A 23,268-nucleotide genomic window follows, 5' to 3' on the forward strand; every position below is an offset into this window, starting at 1 on the left:
ACTATATCCTTCATATTGTTGATACTGTGTGTCACAATCGAGCCATGGTACTATATAATCTACCCCTACCTATTTTATCACTACAAAGAAATGCTGTCTTCCCTGTCTTGTTTAACTAACTGTCCTTGCCAGGTTTTTAACTGTTCCTACTAAATAGTTACAATACAGATTAATGCTCTGATCATGGAGATTGCAAACAAAGACCCTACAGTATGAAGCTCTGAATTCACCATTAGGGAGCAAAAAGTATCTTCACTATCCATCCATCCAATCCAAACACCCACCCACCCTTCCATCCATCCACCCTACCATATAAATTACCTCAGTGACTTCATTAAAAATCATGTTTTAGCATATAGATGTAAGGGTCAACTGGCTCATCTGTGTGCTGACCTTACTTGTACTCGATAATTTCCGACTTACATATGCAAACGCTGACCTCAAATTGAGAAGCTGAAGGCCTGCTGATCTAATAATAGACTGCGACTTTGACCTGCATAGGTAAGGTCCCTTTATGAATCAGAGCAATGTCATATTTTTTCTCCCATATTTAAGAATTGGATTGTATCTTGACTTTGTTGAGGTTGGTGCCCGGTCGCCTCGGTGTGGCGCTTGGGGTGGGATTATGTTGTGCGGGGATGCTTTCGCATTGTGTGGCATCTGGCGCGCTGCGGGCCTCGGCCTTCGCCGTGCGGGTCTTCGGTGGGGTTGGCTTTTGGTCGGCTGGGTGGGTGAGGCTGTGGAGTGCATCTGTGTCGGCTGTTGGGACAGCTGGCGGGGTGGTGGGTTGGTGGCTTTTGGCGTTTGTTTTGGTCTTCGGGCTGGCGTGGACGGCGATTGGGGGGGGGGGGGGGGGGGTCATGGCATTGTGCTGGTGCTTCTCCGTGGCAGCTTTGCGTCGCAGTGGGTTGGGATGGGGTTTGCATGGCCGTTGTGTCGCGGGCATTGGCCATGTGCCTCATCGGGGGGGGAGGTTGGTGGGGTTGGCGTTTTGTGGCGTTTGGTTCCATCCATTGGAGGGGAAGGGAGAAAGGTCAGCGGTGCTGTGTGTAGTTGCTTTTCGTGTCGGGGTGTTGGTTTCCGGTGTGTGCCCTTCGGGGTGGGGGGCTGTCGGCTTTGAGCAGGGGGCGGTTGAAGCTTGCGTTTGTGTACCATTTGGCGTGGTGGGGCAGTCCCAAGTGGCTGTTTTGGTGATGCTGTATTTAGCTTTTAGCTAAATTGGTGATTGATTGGTGGGTGTTGGGTCGGTTGGGTTGTTTCCACACTGATTGCCTTTTGGTTCGTGGGTTTAATGTTGGCGTTGGTTGTGGGGAGCCCCAAGTCGAATGTTCATTCATTTTGGGCTGTGCTGCGGGCTGCTGGGAGGGTGTATGTTCCTAGTTTGGGTGCCCTTTATTTGAGCAGTGCGGGCTTTTTTTGGTCCATCATCCCTGGGGGAGTTGAGGTCGGGGGTTGTTTGGGGCCAGGGTCGGGGTTGGGGGCTGGGGTCGGGGCTGGGGTCGCTTGGTGTCGCCCCCCTCTTCTCTGTGGTCTGCCGACCAGTCGGGCCGGGCCATACCCGCAGAAGTCTAGCCTCTTACTTAACACACACTGCACTTTTTTTCTTAAAGTACTAACACTGTACATACTCCGCACATTGGGCACCTTCATATCTCATTCAGGGTCCCCTGGGGGACTAGCACCAGGTATGGAGGGGCGGGCGCCAGGCCGGGTGCTGACACATTTGTGCCCCACCACACCCCAATCTACAAATAGCTGTTGTAATGTTACTTGTGTTCAAATATCTGGACTGTGTCTCACTATTGTTCTTCTCTGGTTTTCACCCCTAGTCCCCTTGTCCACTCTGTCCCTCTGTCTGTTCCCTAAAACCCTTTTCTGTCTGGCTGCATTTTCAATAAACATCAGAATAATTAAAACATTTTAAAATAAACAGAGGGAGTATTTCAAACTCCCCTGTTGCACAACAAAACTGTTCCAGCACAAAGGTATATAGAGCCACCATTCTGCAAGGCCATGCAGCTGAACAGGACAGGTTAAAAAAATAAATAAATAGGAATCCTGTCAGCCTTATTTAATTCACAAAGTTGATTTCAAATAGATTTTTAATTTATTTCCCCAATCCTCTATCTCTTTAAACACGTTTAGTTTAAAGTAAAAAATACTAATATTGCAGTCCAAATGCAATATTATAATAGACAATTGTGTCCATCTTCCATATGCTAAAGCATGGAGGTACACTGTTAAATACAGATTTATTAACAAAGGTTCATGAGGTTAAAGTACGCCTGTTAAAATGTGCATATGGTGGGGCCAGTTGTCAAAGTAGTGCTGTTTTACTGAAACAATTACATGACATGTAGGGAAATAGTTTTAAGCTTCTTGTCAAAAGCTTACAGACCTTTCCCAGCGCTATTCAGTAGGTGTCAGGTAAGATGCTCCACAGTTAATTATATTAGTGTCAGGGACGAGGCTTAATTATTTTTCTGGCGATCGACTGCCACACATTTGTTCTGCTTTGCAATCCTCAAAACAAGATGAGCAAAAGTTTTCTCTTAGATTTGTTCTAAGATTACAGAAACACAGTAGTTGATTTGTAAATGTCTTTCCACAGTTCATCTTAAACAACTTCCCTTGCCTTTCCTAAGGCAAATATTTCTGGGTTTTGGTAAACATATTAGAAAGCAACAAAAGATAAATATTCTTGTAAAACTAAATCTTGACTCAATGAAAACATGCATTTACTATGCAGTAAATGCTTTATGTGCAATATCAACAAGACTATTTAATGTAGAGCTTTATATATTGAGATGCCATTAGCTTGGTTGTTCAAATCAGTCTCATGCACCCGTATCCTGAGCAGTTTTAATTAGCTTGGTGGTACTTCATTGGACTCTTTATCAAAGGATACTGAGAATGTAGGGGGCTTCCTCCTGTTCTGCCAAACTACTATAAGCGGATAAACAAAGGGGAGGCTTGTGAAGGACGCCTGTGTCTCCTCTCCCAATTTAACAGTCACTCTCAATAATTTCAGATTTTTACACTTACTCCAACCCCACATATACATGACACACTCCCCACCATCCTGCTCTAAGATGTTTCAGAATATTATTAACTGCAGTGGGTTTAAAATAACTGTAATGAGCACGTGTGAGCTACAAATGTAGACTCCAGCAGAGGGACACCTGTTTTTTTTTTTTTTTTTATATTTCTCTCATGTTGTTACACATGAGGGGAAGGCAAATGTTTCTCCAGGGATCTTGGACAGGTTTTCCTTTTATGAGTGTATTTGATATTCTGGACATGCTCCGGCCTTAAGAGTTCCATGATTCATTGCAGGTGGTGACATTCGCCCGTAGCGCAGAGCCACATTCGAGACTAATAATAGGCTACCTTTTCTTAGTATACCACGCGACACAATGCTTCATAACATGCAGAAACTATTAAAAGTTGTTTTCGAAATACAGCTTGACTAGAGGGAAGAGGGCAGCTGTAGGATTCGTAGCACAGACCATGTCCTTTTGTTTTATTACAAGCCCATAAATGACTCTCTCTGCTGGGTCTGTAAAAGCGAGACATGACAGGGTGAGAGCACATTGACTTGCCTCTGTTATATTCATTTGTATTGATCGCTGTGTTGTCAGGTTTTAGAGGTGCCCCTCATTTTAAATTAAAGTTCAAACATCTCTCCAGGAGATTAAAGCCCAAATGTCAAAGATTCAAAAGCACCTTTTGAATTTTGTGCAAATAGTCTCTATAGGGCGGCACGGTGGACGACTGGTTAGCACATCTGCCTCACAGTTCTGAGGATCGAGGTTGAAATCCCCGCCCTGCCTGTGTGGAGTGTGCATGTTCTTCCCGTGCCTGCGTGGGTGGGTTTTCTCTGGGTACTCCGGTTTCCTCCCACATCCCAAAAACATGCGTGGTAGGTTAATTGAAGACTCTAAATTGCGCGTAGGTGTGAATGTGCGTGCGAATGGCTGGTTGCTTATATGTGCCCTGCGATTGGCTGGCGACTAGTTCAGCGTGGACCCCGCCTCTCTCTCGAAGATAGCTGGGATGGGCTCCAGCACGCCTGCGACCCTGGTGAGGATAAGTGGTACAGAAAATGGATGGATGGATAGTCTCTATAGACTTGAGACTATTTTTCTCATTTCACTGTATATATTTGTGTTTGCTTCTGTGTGCAAATCTCTGTTGAATCCTGCATGATTTAAGATAATGAGGTATTTAAAATTAATCTTCATATCATTCATCATCATTGATGCCCCATCCTGTAACAGAGAACCCCCCCCCCCCACCACCACCAGCCCCAGTCCACCCAAAAAAACCTCTTAAAAATTCATCACATTTTGGATGGAGGCTATGTTGCTGTCACATGGGGGCACTGTTAAGCTGTACATTGCAGCATGGTGATTTTAAACAGTGCTATCCTCTCAAAATGGTTGCAGTAAATTCACCAGTATAGTTCTGAGAACAACTATACATACTCCCTTTTTAATCTTCTTAATTTGGTGGCCAAATGATGATATGTTACTCATTGCGTGCATGTTTGCTTACCTTCGTCTAATGTTCCACACTGGTTTGTGGCAGGGGGTGGTCTGTGTAGGTGGATGCATGCGCCATATGCAACGACCCAGCATGACAGCAATGTGTGATTAAGATGGAAGCTTTGCTCTTTTTTTGTTTTCTCTTTTTCTCCAGGCATACGGTATGTCTGTACTGCCTTTGAATCTGATAAAAGGCACACGGAGTGTGGCGTATGAACGCTTGGAGAACACAGAAGACATTGATGATGTCGAGCATCAGATCGAGAAGCTGAAATCCAAGGTGTGACACAAACATGCATCACTGGTCATGATCAATATATTTAGTTTATTAATTCAGTTTGACGACGCTAGACGATGACAGAGGCGTTCATGTAACAATATGATCCTGACTGTAGTTGTAGTTTGTAGTGGTGTACAACCCCAATTCAAATAAAGTTGGGACAATGTGTTAAACATAAAAACAGAATACAATGATTTGCAAATCATGTTCAACCTATATTTAATTGAATACGCTACAAAGACAAGATATTTCATGTTCAAACTGATAAACTTTATTGTTTTAAGCAAATAATCATTAATTTAGAATTTTATGGCTGCAATATGTTCCAAAAAAGCTGGGACAGGGTCATGTTTACCACTGTGTTACATCACCTTTTCTTTTACCAACATTCAATAAACGTTTGGGAACTGAGGACACTAATTGTTGAAGCTGTGTAGGTGGAATTCTTTCCCATTCTTGCTTGATGTACAGCTTCAGCTGTTCAACTGTCTGGGGTCTCCGTTGTCGTATTTTACGCTTCATAATGTGCCACACGGTTTTCAATGGGAGACAGGTCTGGACTGCAGGCAGGCCAGTCTAGTACCCGCACTCTTTTACTACGAAGCCACGTTGTTGTAACACGTGCAGAATGTGGTTTGGCATTGTCTTGCTGAAATAAGCAGGGGTGTCCATGAAAAAGACGTTGCTTGGATGGCAGCAAATGTTTCTCCAAAACCTGTATGTACCTTTCAGCATTAATGGTGCCTTCACAGATGTGTAAGTTAACCATGCCATTGGCACTAACACAGCCCCATACCATCACAGATGCTGGCTTTTGAACTTTGCGTCCATAACAATCTGGGGATGGTTCTTTTCCTCTTTGGCCCAGAGGACACGAGGTCCACAATTTCCAAAAACAATTTGAAATGTGGACTCATCGGACCGCAGAACACTTTGAATCAGTCCATCTTAGATGCGCTCGGGCCCAGAGAAGCCGTCGGAGCCGTCGAAGCTCCTTTTATACCCAATCATGGCACCCACCTGTGGCCAATTAGCCTGTTCACCTGTGGGATGTTCCAAACAGCTGTTTGATGAGCATTACTCAACTTTCTCAGTCTTTTTTGCCATCTGTCCCAGCTTTTTTGGAACGTTTTGCAGCCATAAAATTCCAAGTTAATGAATATTTGCTAAAAACAATAAAGTTTATCAGTTTGAACAATAAATGTATTGTCTTTGTAGTGTATTCAATTAAATATAGGTTGAACATGAGTTGCAAATCATTGTATTCTGTTTTTATTTATGTTTAACACAACGTCCCAACTTCATTGGAATTGGGGTTGTACTTCACCTCTCGAAAAGATTGTATTTCCAATTAAGTAGTACAGGGTATAAGTCACAATGTTGAAAAATGTTTTGAAATGATTTGTCTTGTCGTTATTTTTATATCACAAAACAGACATTTAAATAGAGGTGTGTAGACCTTTTTATGGTCAAACAGATTTTTTTCCCCAATGCCCTGTTTAACACTTATTTTTCAGTTTTTTCTGAACCTATATATATAGTGGGGCAAAAAAGAATTTAGTCAGCCACCAATTGTGCAAGTTCTCCCACTTAAAACGATGAGAGAGGCCTGTTATTTTCATCATAGGTATACCTCATGAGAAACAAATTGAGAAAAAAATCCAGAAAATCACAGTCTCTGATTTTTAAAGAATGTATGAGCAAATTATGGTGGAAAATAGGTATTTGGTCAATAAAAAAAGTTCATCTCAATACTTTATCAAACATTTTATGTAAGTCTTTTTCACACACTTTTGCTGGTATTTTGGCCCATTCCTCCATGCAGATCTCCTTTATAGCAGTGATGTTTTGGGCTGTCGCTGGGCAACAGAGACTTTCAACTCCGTCCAAAGATTTTCTATGGGGTTCAGATCTGGAGACTGGCTAGGTCACTCCAGGACCTTGAAATGCTTCTGACGAAGCCATTCCTTTGTTTCCCGGGCGGTGTGTTTGGGATCATTGTCATGCTGAAAGACCCAGCCACGTTTCATCTTCAGTACCCTTGCTGATGGAAGGAGGTTTTCACTCAAAATCTCACAATACATGGCCCCATTCATTCTTTCCTTTACACGGATCATTCGTCCTGGTCCCTTTGCAGAAAAACAGCCTCAAAGCATGATGTTCCCACCCCCATGCTACACAGTAGGTATGGTGTTCTTTGGATGCAACTCGGCATTCTTTCTCCTTCAAACACGACAAGATGAGTTTTTACCAAAAAAATCTATTTTGGGTTCATATGACATTCTCCCAATCCTCTTCTGGATCATCCAAATTGCTCTCTAGCAAACTTCAGACGGGCCTGGACATGAACTGGCTTAAGCAGGGGGACACATCTGGCACTGCAGGATTTGAGTCCCTGACGACCTAGTGTTACTGATGATCGCCTTTGTTACTTTGGTGCCACCTCTCTGCAGGTCATTCACTAGGTCCCCCGTGTGGTTCTGGGATTTTTGCTCACCGTTCATTTTGACACCACGGTGTGAGATCTTGTGTGGAACCCCAGATGGAGGGTGATTATCAGTGGTCTTGTATGTCTTCCATTTTCTAATAACTGCTTTCTTTCCACCACGTATTGGAGATTCAGTCTTCCCAGCCTGGTGCAGGTCAACGATTTTGTTTCTGGTGTCCTTTGACAGCTCTGTGGTCTTGGCCGTACTAGAGTTTGGAGTGTAGTCACACTCCAAACTCCACTACGGCCAATCAGTCGTTTGAGGTTGTGGACAGGTATCTTTTATACTGATAACAAGTTCAAACAGGTTCCATTAATACAGGTAACGAGTGGACGACAAAGGAGCCTCTTAAAGAAGAAGTTACAGGTCTGTGAGAACCAGAAATCTTGTTTGTTTGTAGGTGACCAAATACTTATTTTCGACTATAATTTGCTAATAAATTCTTTTAAAATCAGACTGTGATTTTCTGGATTTTTTTCTCATTTTGTCTCTCATAGGTGAGAAAATTAAAATTACAGGCCTCTCTCATCTTTTTAAGTAGGAGAACTTACACAATTGGTGGCTGACTAAATACTTTTTTGCCCCACTGTACTGTAGTTGTGTAATCCCCCCCCCTCCCACACAAAAAAGATACCTGAATATTTAGCATTTTTATTATACTGACCTCATAATAATCACTGTCTTTGACATTTAATGTGTTTTGTTCCTCAGTGTCAAGATGGACGCCCCTTGTCATCACAGGACAGACACAACTTGCAGGAACTCGAAGGAAAGCTGGAGGTCCTACAACGGAGAGGGAGGCACCTGGAAATTGCAGAGAGGAACTGCTGCAACAAAGTGGGCAGTGCTCTCAGACCTTTCAAGGTAGGTTCACAATGTAGAATGAATTACCAGTATAAAATGCAGATTATGTCGCAATATGAACTGTTTTTTAATAAAAAAATAAAAAAAAAGATGAATCTGTTCAGGCCTAATGATCATGATAGATTGGAATGCACAACAACATTGCAAATTTCCTCCCTTCGCATTGGTTTCTAATATTTTGTTTTGGTACACCATAGCTGATATATAGTGGGTACGGAAATTATTCAGACCCCCTTAAATTTTTCACTCTTTGTTATATTGCAGCCATTTGCTAAAATCATTTTTCATTTTTTTCCTCATTAATGTACAACCCCAATTCCAATGAAGTTGGTACGTTGTGTTAAACAAATAAAAGCAGAATACAATGATTTGCAAATCATGTTCAACCTATATTTAATTGAATACACTACAAAGACAATATATTTAATGTTCAAACTGAGAAACTTTATTGTTCTTACCAAATATTCATTAACTTAGAATTTTATGGCTGAAACACGTTCCAAAAAAGCTGGGACAGGTGGCAAAAAAGACTGAGAAAGTTGAGGAATGCTCATTGTCTGATCACTGCTTAATTCACTTAATACCGACGTACAGGCAAGAACTTAAATGCGCGAAGCCTACAGTGAAAACAGTGAAAAAGTGGACCAATGAAGCCAAGATGGAACTTCAAAGCTGTTTAGACTGCACAGACTGGAGTGTCTTTGAAAATTCAGCTGGCAGCCTGGATGAATATACGGACAATGTCACATCCTATATCAGTTTCTGTGAAGAGGTTTGTGTACCAACAAAATCATTTCGCACATTCAACAACAACAAGCCGTGGTTCACTGCTAAACTTAAGCAGCTTCGCCAAGCTAAGGAGGACGCATATTAGAGCGGGGACAGGGCCCTGTATAATCGAGCTAGAAACCAGCTGACTAAAGAAATTAACATTGCAAAGAGGATCTATGCAGCAAAGTTGGAAAATAAGTTTCGCGCAAACGACTCTAAATCAGTCTGGCATGCATTCCAATCGCTGACTAATTACAAGCGACGATCCCCCCAAGCTGAGAACAATAGCACACTAGCCAACGACTTGAATACCTTCTACTGCAGATTTGAAAAGGACAGTTTCACACCACACACCCACCCGGCCGCGACCACAATCACACCTCTGACCTCTGCGTTAACCATCCATGAACAGGATGTGAGACGCATCTTCAAACAACAAAAGATTAACAAAGCGGCAGGCCCGGACCACGTGTCCCCATCCTGCCTCAAAGTCTGCGCGGACCAGCTCGCTCCAGTCTTCACTCAGATCTTCAATAGATCTCTGGAAATGTGCGAAGTTCCATCCTGTTTCAAACGCTCCACCATCATTCCAGTCCCCAAGAAACCTGCAATCTCGTGTCTGAATGACTACAGGCCTGTCGCCTTGACATCTGTGGTCATGAAGTCCTTTGAACGTCTCGTGCTGGACCACCTCAAGAGTGTCATAAGTCCCCTGCTGGACCCCCTGCAGTTTGCCTACCAAGCGAACAGATCTGCGGATGGGACTGCACTTCATCCTAGAACACCTCGACAGTGCAGGGACCTACGCGAGGATCCTGTTCGTGGACTTCAGCTCAGCGTTCAACACCATCATCCCTGAACTCCTTTCATCCAAGCTTCTCCAGCTCAGCGTCTCACCTGCCATCTGCCAGTGGATTTACAGCTTTCTGACGGGCAGGACACAGCAGGTGAGGCTCGGGGAGGCCACCTAATCCACACGCAGCATCAGCACTGGGGCGCCCCAAGGTTGTGTCCTCTCTCCGCTGCTCTTCTCTCTCTACACGAACCACTGCACCTCAGCGCACCCGACTGTCAAACTCCTGAAGTTTGCAGATGACACCACTGTCATCAGCCTCATCAAGGACGGTGACGAGTCTGCATATTGATAGGAAGTGTTGCGGCTGGAGCTGTGGTGTGGCCGACACAACCTGGAGCTGAACACGCTCAAGACTGTAGAGATGATCGTGGACTTCAGGAGGCATCCTTCGCCACAGCTGCCCCTCACGTTGTCCAGCTGCCTTGTGTCACCCGTCAAGACCTTCGAGTTCCTGGGAATTACAGTCTCTCAGGACCTGAAGTGGGCGACCAACATCAACTCCATCCTCAAAAAGGCCCAGCAGCGGATGTACTTCCTGCGGCTTCTGAGAAAGCACGGCCTGCCACAGGAGCTGCTGAGGCAGTTCTACACAGCGGTCATCGAATCAGTCCTGTGTTCTTCCATCACAGTCTGGTTTGGTGCTGCTACAAAAAAGGACAAACTCCAACTGCAACGGACAATCAAAACTGCTGAAAGGATTGTCGGTACCCCCCTACCCATTGAGGACTTGCACGCTGCCAGAACTAAGACAAGAGCGTGCAAAAGCTTTTCCAGCTCCTTCCCCCAGGTAGGCGCTACCGATCAATGCAAACTAGAACTAGCAGACATTCCAACAGCTTCTTCCCTCTTGCGATCAACTTCTTAAACACCTAACCTACAATTCCATTACAACATGCTGGCAATTTTTTGACTTGAGTTCGTTGTCACATTTCTGTGGGGCCAAATATATATTACTCGTGCACTCACTGTAGTAGTCTCGCCACGCTGCACTATTTGCATATCTGTTGTTGACCAATACTGGCCACTCATGCCAGAGTAGCATCTGCTCCATTTGCACACTGATTGAGGAGTATCTGCAACATTTGCACAATCAACATTGTCCCAGATTATCGCACTACTCGTCACTTTAAACCACATACACTCCTTGAAGTCTCGGCGCCCTTCGCACAATGGTCATTGCACCGGACTATTGCAATATTAGTCATTCAAACTGCTCTAAGTGCTAGAGGACTCTGCATCTTTTTGCACAATTGTAAAAAAATAAAATAATAATTTACCGACATTACCAGATAGCTAGCAACCTTTTACTGCTCAGTGACTGTTTTTTTTTGTCAATGTCTTTATGTCTCAAAAGTGTCAATTGACTGTCTGTTGTTGTACGAAAGCGGCTCCAACTACCGGAGACAAATTCCTTGTGTGTTTTTTGGACATACTTGGCAAATAAAGATGATTCTGATTCTGATGTCAGTAAATACAGTTCGGCACTACATCCGTAAGTGCAACTTGAAACTCTACTATGCAAAGCAAAAGCCATTTATCAGCAACACCCAGAAATGGCGCCAGCTTCTCTGTGCCCGAGCTCTTCGAAGATGGACCATGGAGGAAAAGAACCATCCGGACTGTTATGGACGCAAAGTTCAAAAGCCAGCATCTGTGATGGTATGGGGCTGTGTTAGTGCCAATGGCATGGGTAACTCACACATCTGTGAAGGCACCATTAATGCTGACAGGTACATACAGGTTTTGCAGAAACATATGCTGCCATCCAAGCAAAGTCTTTTTCATGGACGCCCCTGCTTATTTCAGCAAGACAATGCCAAACCAGATTCTGCATGTGTTACAACAGCGTGGCTTCGTAGTAAAAGAGTGCGGGTACTAGACTGGCCTGCCTGCAGTCCAGACCTGTCTCCAATTGAAAATCTCCCCTTTCCTGCCAGAAGATACACCAAGTACTCTCCTGCCTATTTTTATGATCACCTTTGCTGTAGTGGTCCAGTCTTCTGGACGCTCCTCCTGTCCACCGAGAGCCTGTCTCAGCTCTTCCTGAAAAGCCGCACAACACTCTTCCTTTCCCAGTTTCCACCACATGGTTCTCTGCTCTGCCTTTGTCTTCTTAATCTTCCTCCCAACCACCAGAATCATCTTACACACCACCATCTTATGCTGTCTAGCCACACTCTCCCCTACCGCTACCTTACAGTCGGTAACCTCCTTCAGATTATATCTTCTGGACAAGATGTAATCCACCTGTGTGCTTCTACCTCTGCTCTTGTAGGTCACCCTATGTTCCTGCCTCTTCAGGAAAAGTGTTCAATACAGCCATTTCCATCCTTTTTGCAAAGTGTATCACCATCTGTCCCTCCAAGTTCCTTTCCTGGATACTGTATTTACCCATTACTTCTTCATCAACCCTGTTTCCTTCACCAACATGTCCATTACAATCTGCACCAATCACAACTCTCTCTCTGTCTGGGATGCTCAGAACTACTTCATCGAGCTCCTTCCAGAATTTCTCTTTCACCTCTCGGTCACATCCTACCTGTGGGGCATAGCCGCTAATCACATTATACATAACACCCTCAATTTAAAGTTTCAGCCTCATCACTCGATCTGATACTCTTTTCACCGCCAAGACATTGACTAACTCTTCTTTTAAAATAACCCCTACTCTATTTATCTTCCCATCAACACCATGGTAAAATAATTTAAACCCTGCCCCTAAACTTCTAGCCTTAATGCCTTTCCACCTGGTCTCCTGGACACACAATATATCAACCTTTCTCCTCATCATTATGTCAACCAACTCCCGAGATTTTCCTGTCATAGTCCCAACATTCAAAGTCCCCACATTCAATTCTAGGCTCTGTGCTTTCCTCTTCTCTTTCCACCTAAGCACCTCTCCTTCGTCTTGACCCACAGTAGCTGAATTTCCACCGGCGCCCTGCAGGTTAACGGTGCCGGGGGCCGACTTTGTTAACCCGGGCCACGACCGATCCGGTATGGAATCCTTCAGATGAACGCTCATATTTGTTTGGCAAAGTTTTAAGCCGGATACCCTTCCTGACGCAACCCTCTACATTTATCCGGGCTTGGGACCGGCCTGCAGTTTGCACTGGCTTGTGCCCCCCAAAGTGCTGCATTACAATTACATACATTACACAATGGAAAACACATTTTTTTTTGTTGAATACAGTTTATTGTGAAGTGTGTTTTCAAAAGACTAAATGCTGACGTGACTCCAAAGTGAAGAGCTCCATTAGAGGCAGAGTCACAGCACATTGTTAGAAAGTACAGTGTAACCCCTGTGTTGACCACAGGTTCTGATGGGAAATGGAAATAAAGTGTTAAAGGGTCAAGCTCTCGCTATCACAAAACCTTTGATAATTGTACAGGCAATTTTAGGTAAAAAAATGTTAACTCATTCACTGCCAGCCTTCCCAGTTATCATGGATATTTGACTTCTAAAGCCATCAATGGCAGTGAATGTGTTTTAACTTTTGAAATAAGACGACGCTCATAAGTCTAAATTTTAATGACACAGTCTGCCTTTGTGAAGGGGATTTGCAATTCAGATGTAGGTGAGGTCTCAATTTCTTTTTTGTATTAGTTTACAGTTCTGATGTACATTCTTAACACCTTTTAACCTTATTAAGCCTGGTTCTTCTCTAAAAAAAAAAAAAAGGGTCTCAAAAAAGCCAAAGAAAAACCAAAGCACATATAGAGTTTTTCTTTATTTGCTGAACTGAGGACTCCTGATTTATGCTGAGGTATTGCACGTTATGCTGACCTCATGTAAGATGGTGGTTCGAACTTCGCGTTGAGAAGCATATTTATTTATTTTTTTGTCCTGTTCGGCTGTTAGGTCAAGCAGAATGGAAAATCTGTATCTCTTTTATGCCGAAACAGTTTTACTGTGTCACAGTGCAGTTTTTAAGCTTCCGCTGTGGTATTATAATTGAGATTTATTGAGAATCAGACTGGATCAGTAGAACAGAACAAAGTTTCTAGAAGGGAGAAAGAAACAAAGACAAAAGACAAAGCACTAATTATAAACAGGATGAGAGAAGTAAATCATTACATTATCTACAACAATGAAACGTTAAATATGAGTGTTGCATGGGGCTGTAGTGCTACACCCTGTGAGGGAAGGACAGGACAAGGTAGAACAGGACAAGGACAGGAGAAGAAGCATGCAGGACCAGGGTCGTGAACCCGGCTGTACAACAAAGTGTGGTGGCATTCATTATGTAAATTATAATAGTGCACTGGACGAGAGTATAAGTGAGGGGATACATATTTTATAAGCATATTTTTGTGAAACACATAGTGGCGCGTGTGCACGCATATGCAGGCACACACGCGCACACACACAGATGCCGCATTCTCAATCTCAATACAGTTAAGGTCAAGATTTTCAGCCCCTTAGGAACTATTGAACATTTCCTTCAAATATTCCCCATTGCTTGGAATATTCATAAAATTTTATAGAGCAAATCATTAATCAATGATAAGGTACATAAAATAAATATTCAAGATTTCTTCATGAAAAATATGGTGATAACTGATAATGTCCAATTCCTTGTTTAAGGAATAAACCATGCCTGAGTAGTAATTTAGGTTTGAAGCCCCTACCTGATGAATCAACTACCCAAATTTTTAATTGTGACCCCTAGAAGTATGGTAAGAAGTGATATCATCGTGCCAAAAAGCAAAGACGTGAGTCGAGACCTCAGACAAGTTGGTGGATGCTTCTCGTAAGCAGGAAGGATATACAGACCCTTTCCAAAAAATTGTAATATCATGGAAAAGTTTATTTATTTCCATAATTCCATTCAAAAAGTTTAACTTTCATAGATTATAGAGTCAGGGCCCACAATTTAATCAATTTCAAGTATTTATTAGTTTATTTTTACATAATTTGGGCTTCCAGCTCATAAAGTGCATAGCTAAGGATGCTGGCTGTTCACATAGGGCTGTGTCCAAGCATATCAATGGAAAGTCTAGTGGAAGGACAAAATGTGGCAGGAGACGATACACCAGCAAAAGAGATGACCGTGGAATGAGGCGGGAGTCACAGTTTAAAAAGGAGGACTAGACTGTTGGCCAGTGGTCCAAGATCCTCTTTTCCAATGAAGGTAAAGTGTGCCTCTCATTCGGGAATCAAGGTCCAAGGGTTTGAAGGAAAATGGGTGAAGAACAGAATCCAAGCTGCTTGAGGTCAAGTGTGAAATATCCACAGTCAGTCATGATTTGGGGTGCAATGTCCAGTCCAGGTGTTGATAAACTCTGCTTTCTTAAATCCAAGGTCACCACAACAGTCTACTAGAATGTTTTAGAGGACTTCATGATTCCTTCTGCTAAGGATCTGTATGGAGATGCAGATTTCATCTTCCAGCAGGACCTGTCCCCTGCCCATACCGCCAGAAGCACCAAAACCTGGTTTGATGCCCATGCCATCACAGTGCTTGACTGGCCATCCAACTCGCCGGATTTAAACCCCACTGAGAATCTGTGGGTTATTATCAAGTGGAAAATATGGGGCACCAGACCCAAAATCAAAGAAGAACTGACAGCAAGCATCAAGGAAATCTGGGCTTCCATATCTCCCAGGCAATGCCACAGGCTGATTGTCTCAATGCCACAGCTCACCCAGGAAATGATTAAAGCAAAGGGATTCCCAACCTAGTATTGAGATTAACATATCGTTTTGAAAGTACCATGATCTAATTGATTTAATGTGACCCTAATTTCTTTCTTTTGTTTCAACAAAAAATGAGAAGTAAATGGTGATTTCTTCACAGAATTAACATTTTTTGAATTCCTGATTTTGTGGGAGTCACTGATTGTGTAGTGGTACACTTGCCTGACTTTGGTGCAGGCAGCGTGAGTTCAGTTCCCACTCAGTGACGTTGTGAATGTGAGTGCGAATGGTTGTCCGTGTCTATATGTGCCCTGCGACTGACTGGCGACCAGTTCAGGGTGTAGTCCGCCTTTCGCCCGAAGTCAGCTGGGATAGGCTCCAGCGTCCCGCGACCCTAACCAGGATAAGCGGTGTTGAAAATGGATGGATGGATGGATTTTGTGGGTTTTATGAGCTGTAAGCCCAAAGTATGTAAAAATAAACAAACAAATACTTGCATTGTTTAAATTTTGGGCCCTGAATCTATAATCTATGAGAGTTCAACTTTTTGAATGGAATTATGGGGGAAAAAAATAAACTATTCCATGATATTTAAATCTTTTGGCAAGGGTCTGTGCTGGGCACTTTCATCTCAAAGCATTCCACGGTATTCAAGACAGCTGTGTGTTGCATCATCGCAAAGCACAAAGAGTCTAAAAAATAAACATGGCCATGGTAAAAAATGCTGGATTTCCAAAACTTTTGACAGAAAAATAGTAATTTCCCAGTCAACAAAGTTAATTTGTGCTGGACTGGACTAAATGTTTATTCCTAAAATACAATTCACAATTTGAACCATGGTGATGGGAGTATAAACATGTCCTCTGTACCACTTATCCTCATTAGAGTTGTGTGTGTGTGTGTGCTGGACCCTATCCCAGCTGACTTTAAGGGAGAGGTGGGGTATACCCTGAACTGGTCGCCAGATCAGTAAAAAAAATTTTTTAATTTGGCCTCATGCAAATGTTGTCTTCTTCTTGTGAATGCAAAGAAAACTTTAAACACTATACAAACATATTTGCATGTATCATTATCTCGTAAGTTAAATCTTATTTTAGCACAAGTATGTAGTTGGCACCAGGAAAATTCCATGAATAATGAATATTTGATGCTTTTTGTTTTATTGTTGTTCTCACCTACTTTGAATTTTTAAAGCTCCTACTGAGTTGTGACCAGCTGGTCAGTTGGCAGTTAGACACCAAAAATAAGCCAGTTTCCTTACAATTACAATGGACCCACACTTCAGTAAATTGAGTATTGTTTAAATTACACTCTATACGTTGACAAAACTGTAGCCCAGTTATTTCATACTTCCTTCTGGCACAAGATTTTTTCAGTATATGTCCCTCAAGCATTTCATAAGCTTTATTGCTTTTTTGGCTGCTGCTAACCTCCCAAGCTAGAAGCTCGTTGCTCATGTCTGGGCTGCACCGTTGCTTCCCTTTGTCACCTTTGGCATCAGTGCCAAACTGGAGGGCCAAGCCATATGGTCTTGCCTTCACATAAGACAAGACAGATTTATAAGGGCCAGTAGATGCTTTTCAAAGCAATAGCATTTTCTTAATATCTTAAATTGATGTTGTTGGTATAACTCTCCAGTATTTTAACACATTGTTTATACTTTGTATATATACTTGTATATTATCTTTTTGTGCAGATTATACTGGGCAGTTTCTTCATCCTGGTTGCTCTTCTGTTTTCTGTTGCGCTGTTCATTTCAAAGTAAGTCTTTGTTGTTACATCTGTGTTTTAACATGACCTGAATGTCTCTTGATCTAAATATGACCTATATAAAAGTAAGTTTTGAAATTAAATTTTGCACAAACAGTACTTTCTCATTACGGTTTTGTTCTACTGTGTTTCAGTTTGGATAAAGCTCTCCACTCTGCTGGCATCAGCTCTGGGTTCATAATATTTGGCACCAATCTAACCAATCCTTTGAATGAACTTCTATTAGCCTTGCAGCCTGTAAGTATCCATTCATGTCTTTTGTGCAACATAATGCCTGGATCAGACTACAGCACAAATTTAGTTCTTTCACGATTGCAGTATGTCAGACTACGGCAATAAAATCACAGTATCCCATCTTTTACGATCATTGGGCTTTATCTTGTCTAATCAATTACTGTCGGAGAGGCGGAACCAGAAAATGCGTCAACGGTCAATGGATACACCCGTTAACCATGGCGACGATAACAACAATGGATCGCGCCATTGTATTGTGTTGGGGAAAAAAAGAACAAAAAGAGGCAAAGCGTGATCTCGTCACCAGTGCTTGAAAGTGGGCTGTCCATTTAAGAGCTTGAGGTATGTTCACATACTTTTAATACAATACGGCTCGCAAGCAGGCAACATAATGTTATCTAGCCTAACAAGCCAGTGCTAGCATTAACGTTTGTTCTTGCTCTAAAGCTTTGGTAAACATTGGTTTGTGCTCGTGAATAAATGTTGACAACAGCGATCAAGTATGTTGACAAAAGCAAGCATGGGAGGCTAAGTGCTGGTCACAATATGCAATTCTATTGGTCGACGTCGAGGTGCGCTGTCGTAGAGTTGTTCTTATGTGTCACACTACAAGGAAAATTTCCACAAAAAATCAAACACGCTGCACTTCATTTTCATTTTGCCGTTGTAGAGCTATCGTTAGGCCAAATCCCTGGTCGTGGATTTTGTCACACAAGTTTTGTCTTTCCCGATAAGGGAAATTGCCCGCAATCGCTAATCGGGCCGATATCGGGGCTAAAATCCTGTAGTCTGATGTAGGCATAAGATTATCCTCAATTAAGATGTGCTCAACTTTATATTTGTACTCTTTCCTTTGGTCACGAATGGTGTCTGATTTGAACCCATTAATCAGTAAAATGTTTTCATAAACCAAACAACATTTGATGTTGTTATGGTGGTCGGAAAGTACTATCCTTTAAATGTGAAAGCTGTATTTATTTTCGGATCATGGTGTTGCAGGTTTTTCCATTGGATTACATCCTGATTACAGTCATCACAATGTATTTTGTACTCACATCCATGGCGGGTATTCGCAACATGGGCATCTGGTTCTTCTGGATAAGGGTAAATAAAAACAGCACCTCTATGTCAAGTTTTTGTGTTGATGTGCACTTGCATTTTCAAATGTTTCTTTTCCTTCCACTGCAGCTGTACAAAATTAGACCTAAAAGAACCCGTCCCCAGGCTCTCCTCTTCCTCTGCATGATTTTGCTTTTGATTGTGCTCCATACCAGCTACATGATCTACAGTCTTGCCCCTCAGTACGTCATGTATGGCAGCCAGAAATATCTTATACAGGTGAGGAAAGCTGTTTGTGTCGCTTCATCCTACTTATTTTTTAGGCAAAATCATGTGTGTCAACTTCCATGATTCTTGTTAAAATCTGTACCAAAATTTAAAATCGTCATAAATCATAAATGTAAGGTTGAGCTATTGTAAGCATTACAATATTGTTGCAATGTTACGAAACAATAATAATAGTTGAAAAACCCATTACCCTTGATATCTGATTCCAAAACTAGTTCATACATTTCGTGTGTAAATATGATGAGGCGATTAAAGATTTTTATGGTTTCACTGTCATAACAGCCATCTACAATGCGGCCTGCGACAAAAATGAGTTGACACCCCTGCTTTAGATCCACCTCTGTGTCTTTACATCACCTAAAAAAGTCAGTTTTTTTTTTTTTTTTTTTATTATAAACAAGCCAACCTTCCCATCCTCTTAATTAGAGAAAATATATTTTTTTATATATTTGACAGAGAAGATGGAGTTTTCGTTATTGTTGTGGTCTTAATCGAAACTTGCTTTAAACTCATGTTTAGTACAATATGTATTTCAAATATAGGCACTATATTGCTCAAGTCTTAAAAATTAATGGAGGTTCACAGCCTTCTATTTCAAAATATTTCAAGAAAGGTTTCTTTTTCCTTGAAATAACTTCAGTTTAATTTATATTTCTTGACGGAGGTTTGCTGCACCTGTGAAATCTCCAAAACCTTCAAAGAGCTTTCTGCTACTTGAAAAAAAATTCTGTATTTCATTTTTCTGAAGATTTTGATCCTGGGTAGATTTCTAATAATATAAATATGGTACTTCATATTTTTGGATTGTTCTATTTTCAGTCAGCCTCAGACACCACTAAACAGATTTGTGAATTTTGTGTTTGTTTCTTTTTTTTTTGGGCAGAATCCTTCATCAGGCCTTACGTCGGGGAACTCTTCATTCGGCACCACCAGGGTCTGTGATGCCAACGCGCCTGAGGGTGAGTGTGTTATCTTTGCTTGTAAGGTAGCAGCGGTCTAATAGTGAGATGCTGCAGGATCCCGCTGCACATTATCAAAGATTCATTCCTCACAAGTTGAGTGTAAGTTGGAGGAGAGCAAGGACAGTGTACAACAAAGCCATTTCATGTAGAACACTGTTCAGCATTCTTTATCACCATCCATTATTTATTAAGAAGAGTAATAACACGGACAACCATTTACTAATGCGGTATGGAACCTCTTGCTGTCGCCATGCCAACACTTATTACAGCACATCAGTCGCAAAAACATAAAACTGTACATCTTAGCAAGGAGGTTTCTAACTATGAATTATGCATCCAGCTAATGCTTCAGTCACACAAAGCGGGTATGATATAATTGCTATTTTAGTTAAGGTTAAGGTATGCTACGTTGCCAGAAGTATTCATTGACCTGGCCTGACACACATATGGATATACGTGACATCCCATTCTATGTATGTATTAAGAATGGGATGTCGGTTAAATTCATATGTGAGTCAACGCAGGTGAACAAATACCTTTGGCAATATAGTGTATGACCCAAATGGAAGTAGGCTTTATATAAGTATGCTTGATAAATAACTGGGTCATTTTCCTTATTTTAATCAACGGTTCTGAGTTCCCTCCAGCTAAAAACAAGGCAGACCATGAATGGATGTTATTTAATACATTTGTCATCTTACTCTCTTAACCATAGATACGTTAAACATGAAATTATAGCAAATTATTTATTTAACTGTGATTCCATTTAACACAGTATATTGATTACAGCCTTCTCTGGTGTTATGAAAATGGATATGAACAAACAAAAAGTACTATTGGTCAACTCGTATCAAATTGCAATTGACCTTCACCTCAAAAGATGTTGTATATGCTATTGTTTATCAAGTAAAAAAGGACTTTATTCATCATCTGTACTGTAGAGCGACTCCCATCAATGAAAGGCACGTTATGATTTGCTTACACTAATCTGGCATGTATTTGTATAGATTTCACTCTCTCCCTCTTGTAAATCCATTTTCCACAGTTAAGCAAATAAGCCTTGCCCAAATAAATTATCAGATCTGACTCTGTCAAATAAACAATGCTGACGTTGATGTTGACACCCTGTGTACTTCAAAGTCCTCAAAAATGCTTCTTATTTTAGCAAGTGCGTGACTACAGGACAACACCAGATGCATACAAGATACTGCACTGCATATATGCAAGTTCCTGAAGTCTGAAAGAAAATGTCATTAAAGTGATTGATTGTTAAATCTCTCAAATTAATTCAAAGCATAGAGACACATGTACGCTGCCTCATTGCTTCTGTCTCATTGACGTCACAATTCCCTTATAGCAGGGGTGTCAAACTCATTTTTGTCACAGGCCACATCATAGTTATGACTTCCCTCGGAGGGCCGCTACAACTGTGAACCCATATAAATGAAAGATTACCTCCTATACTGTAATTACATACAGTATACAAAACACATTGATGAATAGCCAGTTTTGAAACCAGAAGCCTATAAAAATATGTTTTTCTACAATTACATTTCTTTTCAAAGGGGGATTGGTAACAAAAAAAATGCATGCAAACATCTCAGTGGTATTACACCAGAACACAATGAGCAATTTTTGATTTGCTTTCACGGGCCACGTAAAATGATGTGGCGGGCTTGATTCCCCCCCACCCCCCCCCCGGGCCACCAGTTTGACACCTGTGCCTTATAGCTGCTGTATAACTTTCCCAGTTCATTTATCTTGACACGTTCAAAACAGACCAGCATATCATGAACTGTAGAACTAATCATTCATCCATTTTCTGTACCACTCTCACATTTATTTTTTTGTTTGTTGGCTCCTCCAAGTCATTTGAGGAAACTTTCCAACAACTGACCAAAACAAATATTGCATACAAATTGTTAATTGGCGACTCTAAATTACACATTTAAGCTTCAACTTCTTACAGAATGAAATGAAGTCAGATACAGTGTAAAGAGTCCATGAACTATGGCTTATTATTTTTATCTGTTGCTAATTTCGTAAGAAAATATAATCATATTTTCTTAGAAAACACAAACACCATATTCTGTATTTTGGCCTTTGTTCCATTTGATGTGTTGATTCATAAGGTAGCGCAGCTGTTCATATGCTATACACAGTGGATGTTGTAGCAACTAATTGGATTTTCTTTGTGCATGTTTTTCTTGCACAATAGTGAATAGGTCCACTTTTAGTTTTCCGTTCGGAATTGTTGGACTTTTTCTGCAAAAGTATGAGAGGAAAGCTCGTACACAGAAAAGCAGCAATCAGAGCACCACCTACAAAGTGCTCAGATTCTGTTCACATTTGCATAGAATCTGGGAATTTCTTTACTATTCTATGATGTATTTACCAGTGTCAAATTTCTCTATTTCACATTTAAAAGCACTTTTTACCTGCTTTCACCTGATATTTTTAAGAGAACTGCATTTCCTAAATTAGGGAGTTGTTGGCATTCTTCACAAGTGTAGTGTTGGAAAAACACAAGCATGCCAGAATCAGCAGGGTATATTGCCAACTGCAGCTCTACGGGGTTTTGATGCTACATTAAATGTAGATGACCTGACTTTAATTTTACCTCCTCTCTGGATAGGAAGCATCAGAGGCATCATATACTTTTAAGTAAAAAACAAAATCAGAATATTAACCTGCCAAAAACTGGTGGAGGGTGTTTATTGGTGAACGAAGAAACAGTTCACCATTTACAAATAGCAGCATGTTCATCCTAAATAGAGTGCTTCTTATCTTCAACAAATAAGTGGCAGTAAGCTGAGTACTTGTATTACAATTAATTTTTTTTGCTTAATTGTCAGTCTGAAATGTCCCGAGGATAAAAGGACATCTATGGCACACATTGTTCTACCTCTGCTGCTGCATTTCCAAATGTGTGCGCATTGTACTTTTTAGAATATTCACTTGCTAATGTTTGTTATGCCATAGAGCCAATATTACATCCCAAATACGATAAAGTGTGTGGGAGGGTTAAAACTATGTTTTTTTTAATATGATCTCTCTTCATCATGGATTTTCACTTGTTGTGGGTAAACCTGGAATTTATGCTCCGCGATAAATGGGGGTTCACTGTGTATTGTTGATCCTGCACAGTGTATATCTGTCTTGTGCAACTCTAATGATCGCTCCCTCAGGCAAGAAGTTATCGGTCCTCACCGTTATTTGTTGCCATCACTTTAACGCCTCCATCATTACATCAGCAACCCCCATTAGAGGCTGCATTGGCTCCCTTTGGCGAACTTAACAGTGATCCTAATGACAATCTGCATTCTTTCTACCACTCCAGACTCCATTTTGAAATATGCAAAGGGTTGATTACTTCTTATTCTTTGACGTGACAACATGTAGTTCAAGTTATTTGAGGCGCACCTATGTCCATTTATTTAAGCCAACTGTTTTGGCTTGATTTGGCAACATTTGTACTTAAAGGTAAATTTGTATCCTCTTATTCCT

At 41.4% G+C, this 23,268-nt stretch overlaps 1 protein-coding gene across 2 annotated transcripts in view; it reads left to right on the forward strand.

Moving 5' to 3' along the window:
* Positions 1-23,268, forward strand: part of lmbrd1 (LMBR1 domain containing 1) — a 72,310-nt gene that overhangs the window by 33,024 nt on the left and 16,018 nt on the right. For both annotated transcript variants that reach the window (XM_061790190.1, XM_061790188.1), the window contains exons 8-14: positions 4,702-4,827; positions 8,028-8,180; positions 17,145-17,209; positions 17,353-17,455; positions 18,452-18,556; positions 18,641-18,790; positions 19,683-19,758. In XM_061790190.1, coding sequence (XP_061646174.1) covers positions 4,702-4,827; positions 8,028-8,180; positions 17,145-17,209; positions 17,353-17,455; positions 18,452-18,556; positions 18,641-18,790; positions 19,683-19,758 — 778 coding nt within the window. The remainder of the gene's footprint in view (positions 1-4,701; positions 4,828-8,027; positions 8,181-17,144; positions 17,210-17,352; positions 17,456-18,451; positions 18,557-18,640; positions 18,791-19,682; positions 19,759-23,268) is intronic.

This window comes from Phyllopteryx taeniolatus, chromosome 11, assembly GCF_024500385.1.
Source record: "Phyllopteryx taeniolatus isolate TA_2022b chromosome 11, UOR_Ptae_1.2, whole genome shotgun sequence".
Taxonomy (NCBI): domain Eukaryota; kingdom Metazoa; phylum Chordata; class Actinopteri; order Syngnathiformes; family Syngnathidae; genus Phyllopteryx; species Phyllopteryx taeniolatus.